General features: G+C 46.9%; 1 protein-coding gene across 1 annotated transcript in view; it reads left to right on the forward strand.

Annotated features, from left to right (window-relative positions):
• uba6 (ubiquitin like modifier activating enzyme 6) overlaps positions 1–12,229 on the forward strand; it is a 201,878-nt gene that overhangs the window by 183,376 nt on the left and 6,273 nt on the right. Inside the window, exons 31-32 of the mRNA XM_038804447.1 lie at positions 5,658–5,745; positions 10,871–10,965. Coding sequence (XP_038660375.1) covers positions 5,658–5,745; positions 10,871–10,965 — 183 coding nt within the window. The remainder of the gene's footprint in view (positions 1–5,657; positions 5,746–10,870; positions 10,966–12,229) is intronic.

Consider the following 12,229-nt stretch of genomic DNA (forward strand, 5'->3'; position numbering starts at 1 on the left):
TTGATAATGGTACCTGTGCTGTCCCCGCCGGCACGGTACCCCACCAGCCCCGTGGTGGTGGCAGCCCTGAGAGTCTGGGGGCAATGGAGGAAGCATGTGGGAGCAGAGGGAGCACGGCCTGATCGCCAATCTGCAATAATCACCGGTTTGCCCCAGGAAGAATGGACGGGGGGTTTCGGAGATGGCAGAGGGCAAGAATTGAGAGGATGGGGGATATGTTTATACAGTAGTCCCCCTTTATAACGCGGGTGTTGGGGTCCAAGACAGCCACCCGCGTTGCATCCGAGCCGCGGATATCCACGATGGGGGTTTTAAATTTATTTAAAAATCTATGCATGCGCTTCCCATTGTGAGTCTACGGGGGGCGGGGGGAAGAGGTCAGACCCCCGTAGACTCACAATGGGAAGCGCATGCATAGATTTTTAAATAAATTTAAAACCCCCATCGTGGATCTAATTAAAACAAGCACTGCTGCATTTTTAACAACTTAAAAGTTGGATTGGAGGGAGAGAGCAGCCGGCAGTGTCAATTTCAGCGGCCGGCTGATTGTTTCAGTGAGAGAGCAGCTTCCCTCTCCGGATCAAAGTGAGCCGGCCGCTGAAATTGACACTGCCGGCTGATTGGAGGGAGAGAGCAGCCGGCAGTGTCAATTTCAGCGGCCGGCTCACTTTGATCCGGAGAGGGAAGCTGACAGTTGGGGTCCATAAGCCCCCCCGCCGTATATCGCGAACCGCGGTATTGCGGAGCATGGTATAACGGGGGACTACTGTAGAAGGGAGCTTTCCTAGCTTGTGGGAGCTGGAGGAGAAATTTGGATTGGCGAGGGGAAAAAAATTTTTTTTTATAAGTATTTTTATTAAGGTTTTGCAGAATTTTTCAGAATAAAACAGTAGTAACCATAATAACAAAACAAACTAGAGTGAACATTAACATAGTGCAAAAAGAGAATATACAATAACAATTGAATAGACATTACCCCACGCGACCCAGTCTTCCCACACCATCCCAATGAAACACTCACTCACCCCCCCACCTTCCCCAGGGATTGCTGCTGCTGCTGGCATTTTAATTTTCCCCGAGAAAGTGGACGAACGGCTGCCACCTCCGAGAGAACCCTAGCTTAGACCCTCTTAAGGCAAATTTTATTTTCTCGAGCCTGAGAAACCCAGCCATGTCGGTAACCCAAGTCTCTACACTCGGGGGCTTCGAGTCAATCCACATTAATAAAATCTGTCTCCGGGCTACTAGGGAGGCAAAGGCCAAGACGTTGGCCTCTTTCGCCCCCTGAACTCCCGGGTCTTCTGACACTCCAAAGATCGCTATCTCTGGACTCGGCACCACCCGTGTGTTAAGCACCTTGGACATTGCCCTCGCGACCCCTTGCCAGAACACTCTAAGCTCCGGGCATGCCCAAAACATGTGGACATGGTTTGCAGGGTTGCCCTTGCACCTCATACAACTGTCTTCTACCCCAAAAAACTTGCTCATTCTCACTGCCGTCATGTGTGTCCAGTAGACCACCTTAAATTGAATTAGACTGAGCCTGGCACATGATGAGGAGGAATTAACCCTGCCCAGGACCTCTGCCCACAGACCCGCTTCCAATTCCTTACCTAGCTCCTCCTCCCACTTGTCCTTGAGCTCCTCCACCGGGGTTTCCTCCGCCTCCTGTAGTTCCTGGTTGATATCCGACACCCTCCCCTCCCCCACCCAGATGCCGGAGACCACCCTGTCCTGTATCCTCAGTGGTGGCAGCGTCGGAAAGGCCACTACCTGTTTTTTCAGGCAGGCTCGTACTTGCAGATATTTAAAGGCGTTGCCTGGCGGCAGATTAAATTTGTCCTCTAGCGCCTTCAAACTGGGAAAGCTTCCCTCTCTGAACAGATCTCCCATCCTTCTGATGCCTGCCCTCTGCCAACTCTGGAACCCACCATCCATCCTACCCGGGACAAACCTGTGATTGTTGCATATCGGGGTCCAGACCGACGCTCCCTCCACCTTCTTGTACCTCCTCCACTGTCCCCAGATCCACAGTGTCGCCACCACCACCAAACCTGTGGAGTAATGGGTCGGTGAGAACGGCAAAGGAGCCGGCAAAGGAACGGCAAACCAGCTGCTCCCAGGCTCCCCCCCCCCCCCCCCCCCCCTTCCTAATCCCCCCGCCCCCTTCCTAATCATAGCTATATTGGCCAGCCAGTAGTAGTTGCGAAAGTTCGGCAGCCCCCCCCCCCCCCCGGACTGCGCTCCAACAGCGATCTCCTTACTCACAGGGTCTTATTCGCCCACACAAAGCCCATAATGATCCTACTCACCCGCTTAAAAGAGGCCTTAGGGATGAAGATAGGGAGGCACTGTAAGACAAACAAAAATCTGGGGAGGACAGTCATTTTCACGGTCTGCACCCTCCCTGCCAGTGAGAGCGGGAGCATGTCCCACCTTTTAAAGCCCCCTTCCTTTTGCTCCACCAACCGGGTCAGGTTGAGCCTGTGCAGGGCATCCCATTTCCTGGCCACCTGTATACCCAGGTAATGAAAACTTTTCTCTATCATCCTGAGCGGCAGTTCTTTCAGCCTCTCCTCCTGCCCCTTGGCCTGGATCACAAACAACTCGCTCTTTCCCATGTTCAGTTTGTACCCTGAAAAACTACCAAAATCCCTCAGGATGTGCAGAACCTCCCCCATCCCCTCCACAGGGTCTGAAATGTACAGGAACAAATCATCCGATGTTCCACCCCACCCCCCACCCCCCCGAACCAGTCCCCGCCAGTCCCTCGAGGCTCTCAGCGCCATAGCTAGTGGTTCTATAGCTAGGGCAAATAGTAACGGGGAGAGGGGACACCCCTGCCTCGTTCCCCAGTGAAGCTCGAAGTACCCCGACCTCAGCCGGTTTGTACGTACACTTGCTACAAGCCTGGTACAACAATTTCACCCAGCCAATAAAGCCCTTACCAAACCCAAACCTCCCCAGCGTTTCCCAGAGGTACTCCCACTCCACCCGGTCAAAGGCTTTCTCTGTGTCCATCGCTATTACCACCTCCGCCTCCCCTCCCTCTGAGGGCATCATAATAATATTCAAAAGTCTCCGGACATTGGTATTGAGTTGTCTGCCTTTAACAAACCCAGTCTGGTCTTCTTCTGTAACTCCTGGGACGCAATCCTCAATTCTTGTGGCCAAAATCTTAGCTAGCAATTTGGCATCCACGTTTAAAAGCGAAATCGGCCTGTATGACCCCCAATGTTCCGGGTCCTTCCCTCGTTTAAGAATGAGTAAGATCAAAGCCTGTGACATTGTTGGGGGGAGGGTTCCTTTCTCTCTAGCCTCATTGAAGGTCCTCATCAGGAGTGGGCTCAATATTTCCGAAAATTTCTGATAGAATTCTACCTGGTGACCATCCGGCCCCGGGGCTTTACCTGATTGCATGCCCTCTATACCCTTGACAATCTCCTCCAATTCAATTGGGGACCCCCAGCCCCTCCACCAGATCCTCTTCCATCTTTGGAAGCCTCAACTGGTCCAAAAATTGCCTCATCCCTTCCGCTCCCGTCGGGGGCTCTGACTCGTATAGTTTACTATAGAATTCCTTAAAGACTCCGTTCACCCCCCCTGGATCCAAGACCATGTTACCCTTCTTATTCTTTACTCCCCCGATTTCCCTGGCCGCCTCCCCCTTTCGCAGTTGGTGTGCAGCATTCTACTCGCTTTCTCCTGACACTCATAGACTGCCCCCCTTGCCTTCCTCAGCTGTGCTACCGCTTTTCCTGTGGTCAGCAGTTCAAACTCCGCCTGCAGACTCCGCCGCTCCCTCAGTAGCCCCGCCTCGGGGGGCCTCCGCGTATCTCCTGTCCACTCGGAGTATTTCCTCCACCAGTCTATCCCTCTCCGCTCTTTCTCTCTTTTCCCTATGGGATCGAATTGAGGTGAGTTCCCCTCTGACAACTGCCTTCAGAGCCTCCCAGACCGTTGCCGCTGTTACCTCACCCGTATCGTTTGTTTCCAGGTAATCCTGGATGTTCCTACTAATCCGCCCGCAAACCTCTTTGTCCGCCAGCAGCCCCACATCCAGTCTCCAGAGTGGGCCCTGCCCTCTCTCCTCACTAAGCCGCAGGTCCACCCAGTGCGGGGAAACAAATTTAGGTACCTGCAGGTGCGGGACTTCCTACATAGACAGGTCTCAACCTTCCCGCTCCTACCACCAAGGGGGATACAGGACAGGGTAGTTTCCAGAGTGGGGGTGGGAGAAGGAAAGGTCTCCGACATCTATAAGGAGCTCATGGGGTCAGAGGACATGCAGATTGAGGAGCTGAAGCGCAAATGGGAAGAGGAGTTAGGAGGAGAGATAGAGGATGGGCTCTGAGCAGATGCGTTGAGTAGAGTCAACGCGTCCACAACATGTGCCAGGCTCAGCCTGATACAATTTAAGGTCGTTCACCAGGCTCACATGACAGTGGCCCAGATGAGCAGGTTCTTTGGTGTAGAAGATTACACCAAACAAATTTTCTTTGCAGAAAATTAATCGTCAGCAGAAAGGGGGGGTTAGTTGGAGTAGAGGGTTAATAAAGGTGGGACCTGTAAGAAAGAAAGCAGGCTTTTTTGCACTATGTTTATCGACTTATGTATATTGTTTATTTTGTCATTGTTGTAAAACCAAAAATACCTCAATAAAAAGTTATTTTTTAAAAAATAATCATTAATTAAAAATAGCAGCAACTATTTGTATAGTGCCTTTAACATATTAAAAACATCCAAAGGAACAAAGGGTTGGTATCACTGTGGATATGGTAGGATGATCATATCTGCATGTGTTATTCAACTATATCTGGTCAGCTGCATCAAATCCATGCCCATCAGCTGGTGCAGAAATGCTGTCAGCTTCCAAAAGAATACGGCCACATCCTAGACTAACACAATTCTTGCATGAATAAGTTAGTTATATGAAGGATAGGGGTAGATTGAGGGTGATGTCTGGGGCCCAGTTTCTCTTAGCTGCTTTAAGTTTATTGATTGGTGGGTATGGAATCAACCCCCTGAGTTACTGAACATGTATTTTATATCATGGGACACTTATGGATAGTTAAGATTGTCAAGTTATAGGTTAAAGTTGAATTTCAAGGTGCAAGTAGTGAATTGGGCCCTCGTTTTACACCCTGCCCAATTTTGCTCTTGTGGTGGCTCGAGGCAATCCTAGGAAGACTTCCAATATAATTGAACATGGATTTGTTGATGATATATATCAGTAAACTGTACACAGTCACAGAGTCACTAAACAGCTCTTCATTCTCTGTCTCCCAGGTCCACACTGGCTGGGGTTCGGGGGCGCCCCACCGCCTGCAAGATAGGCCCTGAGCCGATCAAGTGGGCTGCGAGAGTTCACCCCTTAAAGGGGCCACGTTATCACAGCTTTCTATAGAATTTGTCTTTGTGTGCAGCACCTACCACTAAACTCCGAGCGAGATCAAGGTGGTTAGAGGAAGCTGCATCTTACAGGATCTCTTCAGTTCACAAACTTCCAATATGTGACTGAACCTGACTGATCTATATGCTTCCTCCATCTCCGTACACCAACGTTGCAAAGTGTATTGCTGTAAGCAAATGGACATTTCCAAATGCAGCTAGTTTGATAATATTGTCCTAAAACCTGACTTTTTATTTTGGAATAGGAATGAGATATCATTTACAATCTGGGATAGATGGACCATTTTTGGAAGAGAGGATTTCACGCTTTTAAATTTCATAAATGCTGTACAAGTAAGAAACAATTTTATCCAAAATGTTTTTAATGTCTTATTTGATGGCAGTGAGCTTCTAAATGATCAGGTTTCAAGCAGAGTTTAAAGGCACGTTTTTACAATTGCTTGTGTAATGTAAAGCACTTTTTAAATTCAGAGAAATGCAAACGTCATAGTGTTTCTCCGTAGGCCGGATTTACTCTATATGAGGTACTTTTGGTAGATGCGTCCCAGCCCACTTGGACTTGACACCACTCACATCCATGATTTCGATCATGGCAGTTGTTAAGCACAGTCTTGATGGCTGTGAAATGTTCTCTGCAGTAATGCACATTACACCTAAACAGTTTACAAAGTATTCACTCGGAAGAGTAGAATGTGTAGCAAAGGCAATCATTTGGCCCACAATGCCTGTTCCAGCTTCTTGAAACAGCTATCCCATTAGCCCCATTCTACTGCTCTTCTCCCATAGCCCAGCTTGTATTTCCTTTTCAAGTATGTATGCATTCCCTCTTAAAGGTAGTATTGAATCTGCTTCCGTCATTCCTTCAGGCGGTGCAATCCAGATCATCGTAACTCACTGTGCTAAAAATAAATTCTCCTCCTTGCCTCTGGTTCTTCTATATTTTAAATCAATATTCTTTGTTTCACACCCTCCTGCTAGTGGAAACAGTTTCTCTTTGTTTACTGTATCAAAACAGTTCATACATTTTGATCACTTATCTACTCTAAGGAGATCTTCTCCAGTTTCTACACATAACTAAAGTCTCTCAGTGCTGATGTTCCCGTAGTTTTTCTCTGCACCTGCTCTAAGGCCTTGATATCAAAGGTGTGGTGCCCAGAATTGAATATACTACTCCAGCTGAGGCCTAAATAGTCGTCATAAAGGTTTCCATAACTTCTTGTGTCAAAGACATGAGACAGCAAAGACTGTTAAAACGTTGTGGAAAACCTTGATTTGGATGAGTATTGGAACCTGAAGAGGTAGACGAATCACACAGGACTGGGATTCTTCCCAATTGGCTCCCAAACATCCTGCAAGCCGCTTTTCCAGGATGTAGAATGGTCCTAGCTGGTCAAGCAGCAGACACTTACCAACATTCTGACTGCAAACTGTTATTGATTAGCTGGTTAAGCACCATTAGTATCCTGTGTTCACTTGTGACTTCTTGACCTTGACTCTGCCGTCCAGTGCCTCTGATTTTGGGACTTGTTTCCCTGTGCTGAGAGTGTGCACTTCATATTGGATAAACAAAAGTCTTATAACTCAGAACGGACGTCTGTTATAGTTTTGCTAGATTTGGAGATTCTCAAACATGGTGATGGGTTACCTCATTTTTCAAACATCAAGTTGATCAAAAATAAGTACTTTCATCACTGTTATCATTACAATTCTATTGTTCCAGTGTTATCAGTGTTACTCCAGCTGTAGCCTGATAATCAGTTTATTTGATTCATTGTCGCCATCTCATTCTTTTTATGTTTGTTCCTCATACATAAATCACAGAAACCAATTTGTCCATTTAATGGTGTTATGCACCTGCAATCTGCCTTTTAAAATTTTGCTTTCTCCACTCCAAGAATGTCTTCATTCAAATTAATCCTTCGTAAGATCATAAAATGTAGGAGCAGAAGTGGGCCATTCGGCCCATCAAGTCTGCTCTACTATTCAACGAGACCATGACTAATCTGATATAATCCTCAGGTCCACTTTCCTGCCTTATCCCCATAACCCTTGATTACCCTGCCGATTAACAATCTGTCTATCTCCACTTAGAACATAATTATATGACCCAGTCTCTGCAGCCCTCTGCGAAAGTCACAGATTCACTACCCTCTGAGAGAAGAATTCCTCTTCATCTCTGACTTAAATAGGTGACCCCCTTACTCTGAGATTATGCCCCCTGGTCCTAGACTCTCCCACAAGAGGAAACAGCTTCCCAGCATCTATCCTGTCAAGCCCCCTGAAAATCCTATATGTCTCAATAAGGTCGCCGCTCACTCTTCTAAACTCCAACGAGTACAGGCCCAACCTACTTAACCTCATAAGAAAATTCCTCCATACCCAGGATCTGCCTGGTGAACCTTCTCTGGACTGCCTCCCATCTTCCCTTAGATAAGGGGAGCAAAACTGTTCACAGTATTCCAGGTGTGATCTAACATGCCTTGTATGGTTTTAGCAAGACTTCCCTATTTGTATACTCCATTCCCTTTGAAATAAAGGTTGAACTTGTATGCCAGCTTTTTGTGATTTATGCATAAGGACTCCCAAATCCCTCTGTGCTGCAGTTTTCTGCAGTCTTTCTTCATTTAAATAATATTCAATCCCTTTATTCTTCCTACCAAAGTGCCTAACTTTATATTTCCTGACATTATATTCCATCTGCCAAGTTTTTGCCCACTCTGAACTTCCTAACCTAACCTGTCTGCATCTCTCTCCAGACTCTTATCATCCTCACAAATTGCCTTTCCACTTATTTTTGTAAGAAGTCTTACAACACCAGGTTAAAGTCCAACAGGTTTGTTTCAAACACTAGCTTTCGGAGCACTGCTCCTTCCTCAGGTGAATGAAGAGGTATGTTCCAGAAACATGTATATAGACAAATTCAAAGATGCCAGACAATGCTTAGAATGCAAGCATTTGCAGGTAATCAAGTCTTTACAGATCCCGAGATAGGGGTAACCCCGGGTTAAAGAGGTGTGAATTGTCTCAAACCAGGACAGTTGGTAGGATTTTGCAAGCCCAGGCCACCATCTGTTTTTCTTGGCAGAGATCACAGCAGATCCAGCTTACTGCAAACACACATACACGCAAGCTCTTTTTCTCCATGCAGCTCTCAGCAAACCAGCCAGGCACTTTTCAGCTGCTCTCTCAAACTGAAACTAAAAGCAGAAGTGAGCTCAACTTAGCTACCCCCACCCTCTGACATCACTTCAGTAATATGAGCTGCTACATTTCTTAAAGGTACATTGCTTAAACATCCATTTCTTAAAGATACTCTCACATGACAGTACTAAATGATCTGTCTGAGCTGTAGCAGAACAATACTTTTCACTGTACTTCGGTACACGTGACAGTAAACAAATCCAATCCAGTAATCTTTGCCAAATGATATGTTCCTTCTTTCAGTTTAATGCTATCCTTAACTCCCTTGGTTAACCATGGTTAATTTATTCCCTTCTGAGAATCTTCCTTCCTCACTGGGATATATCTTTGTTGTGAGTCATGAACAATTTTCATAAACGTCTGCCATTGTTGATCAACCATCTTTCCTTTTTTTTTATAAATTTAGAGTACCCAATTCATTTTTTCCAATTAGGGGACAATTTAGCGCGTTCAATCCACCTACCATGCACATCTTTGTGTTGTGGGGGTGATACCCATGCAAACATGGGGAGAATGTGCAAACTCCACACGGACAGTGACCCAGAGCCGGGATCGAACCTGGGACCTTGGCGCCGTGAGACTGCAGTGCTAACCACTGTGCCGCTGTGCTGCCCTTATCAACCATCTTTCCTGCTAAACTCCTTTACCAGTCCACTCAAGCCAACACTGCCCTCATTCCTTTGTAACTACACTTATTTAAGTTTAGCACCATTGCTTCCAACCCAGATTTCTCACTCAAACTGAATGCTAAATTTTACCATGTTATGGTCTCAGTTTCCTCAGGTATCTTTTACTCTGAGATTGTTTATTAAACCTGACTTATTAAACGTTACCTGATCCCTGGTTGGATCCATAATATATTCTGAGAAACTGTCCCTAGTGCGCTCTGAATTCTTCCTCATGACTAACTCTGCCAATTTGATTTTTACAATCTACATGAACATTAAAATCACCCATGATCAACACACTGCCTTTTTTGCATGCCCTCATTATCTTCTAAGATATTTTCTGTCCTACTGTATAGCTACAATTAAGGGGCCTTTTGCTATCCCACCAGTGTATTTTCCCTTTCTTATTTCTTACCTCCACCTGTATGGATTCTACATCTTCCGATCCAAGATCATTTCTTGCTATTGTACTTATTTCATCTTGCACTATCGGTTACCCCACCACCCTTTCCTTCCTGCCTGTCGTTACAAAAAGTCACACACCCTTGAATATTTCATTCCCAGTTTTGATCTCCTTGTAACCACATATCTGTAAGGACTATGAGATCATACCCATTAAAAGAGCAATGCTATTTTCTACAAACGCCCACATTCTTTTGTCGCAACTCCCCTTTTTATGTTCAGAATTTTGAGGTTCTGGTCAATTAACCCTTTCAAGTTCCAAATGATCCAACGTGACACTTTATCAGACTTTAAAATTTTCTAACTTTTTCCAGTGGAGGTTGCAGATCTGAAATGTAATCCTGTTTCTCTCTCCATAGATGCTGCCTGACATGCTGAATGTTTCCAACATTTTCTGTTTTATTTCAGCTCTTCAGCAGCTACAGTATTTTACTTTTCAATAATGGAAATCATCTCTTTTAGGTTTTGGTTGAGGGGTAAATATTGGCCAAAGCACTAAGGAGGACTACCATGTTCCTCTTCGAAGGGTGCCTTGGGAACTTTTATACCCATCTTAAACTGATGCCCCATCTGTTCCCATTAAACATCTCTCACTCAGTAATGCACTGAAGTGTCAGCCTAAATAATGTCCTCAAGTCTCTGAAGTTGGACTGGAGTCCATATACTTCCAGCTCAAATGCAAGATTGCTGTCACTGAGCCGCAGCTGACACCAAATCAAATTTGGGTGAAGTGCTGTGAGCAAAGGGTTTAATTATTGATTTCAGCCTTGCTTTTTTCAAATAAATTTAAAATACCCAATTCTTTTTTTCCAATTAAGGGGCAATTTAGCGAGGCCAATTCACCTACCCTGCACATCTTTGTGCAGGTTGTGGGGCCGAGACCCACGCAGATACGGGGAGAATGTGCAAACTCCACACGGACAGTGATCCTCGGCACCGTGAGGCAGCAGTGCTAACCACTGCACCACCGTGCCGCCCAGGCTTGCTTACAGGGTCTGGTTTAACTCACTGGACTAAATCGCTGGCTTTTAAAGCAGACCAAGCAGGCCAGCAGCACGGTTCGATTCCCGTACCAGCCTCTTTTCATTTCATTTCAATGTAATGGAAACTACTAACTTTCATTGCAGGAAAGATACAGCATTGAACCCACTATGGTGGTTCATGGAGTGAAGATGTTGTATGTACCAGTCATGCCAGGACATGTGAAGCGACTAAAACTAACGTAAGTAAATTGCAAATAGCAAGGGGGAGTTGATCAGTGAAAGAATGAATATGGTAATTTTTTTAAAATGTGATTTACTCCAAACTTATACAGTTACAAAACATGGACAATCCGGGGAATATGCTCCCATCTCATAATTCTACAGTTTGTACAGGTTTTTCCTCATTTTCACACCACGCCACACTCCCCTGCGACAAATTCATTAGTTATTGAATACATACCGGAATATATTGAACCAGGGTTTCCCAAATCTTTTGAGCTGCGCAACTCCTAGTGACCTCCCAAAAGCAGCGGGGAACGCCAAACATTCTCATAATGTTGTGTTTTTTTTTAAATTTACAGTACACACTTCATTTCTTTCCAACTAAGGGGCAATTTAGCATGTTCAATTCACCTACCTTACACATCTTTGGGTTCTGGGGGTGAAACCCACGCAAACATGGGGAGAATGAGCAAACTCCACATGGCCCTCTCTATCTCACACTCGCCCCTCTCTCTCACACTCGCCCCTCTCTCTCACACTCGCCCTCTCTCTCACACTCGCCCCTCTCTCTCACACTCGCCCCTCTCTCTCACACTCGCCCCTCTCTCACACTCGCCCCTCTCTCTCACACTCGCCCCTCTCTCTCACACTCGCCCCTCTCTCTCACACTCCGCCCTCTCTCTCTCACACTCGCCCCTCTCTCTCACACTCGCCCCTCTCTCTCACACTCGCCCCTCTCTCTCACACTCGCCCCTCTCTCTCACACTCGCCCCTCTCTCTCACACTCGCCCCTCTCTCTCACACTCGCCCCCTCTCTCACACTCGCCCCTCTCTCACACTCGCCCCTCTCTCACACTCGCCCCTCTCTCACACTCGCCCCTCTCTCACACTCCCCTCTCTCACACTCGCCCCTCTCTCACGCTCGCCCCTCTCTCACACTCGCCCCTCTCTCACGCTCGCCCCTCTCTCTCACACTCGCCCCTCTCTCTCTCACACTCGCCCCTCTCTCTCACACTCGCCCCTCTCTCCTCACACTCGCCCCTCTCTCTCTCACACTCGCCCCTCTCTCTCTCACACTCGCCCCCCTCTCTCTCACACTCGCCCCTCTCTCTCTCACCTCGCCCCTCTCTCTCTCACACTCGCCCCTCTCTCTCTCACACTCGCCCCTCTCTCTCTCACACTCGCCCCTCTCTCTCTCACACTCGCCCCTCTCTCTCACACTCGCCCCCTCTCTCTCACACTCGCCCCTCTCTCTCTCACACTCGCCCCTCTCTCTCTCAC

Source organism: Scyliorhinus canicula, chromosome 8, assembly GCF_902713615.1.
Source record: "Scyliorhinus canicula chromosome 8, sScyCan1.1, whole genome shotgun sequence".
NCBI lineage: Eukaryota > Metazoa > Chordata > Chondrichthyes > Carcharhiniformes > Scyliorhinidae > Scyliorhinus > Scyliorhinus canicula.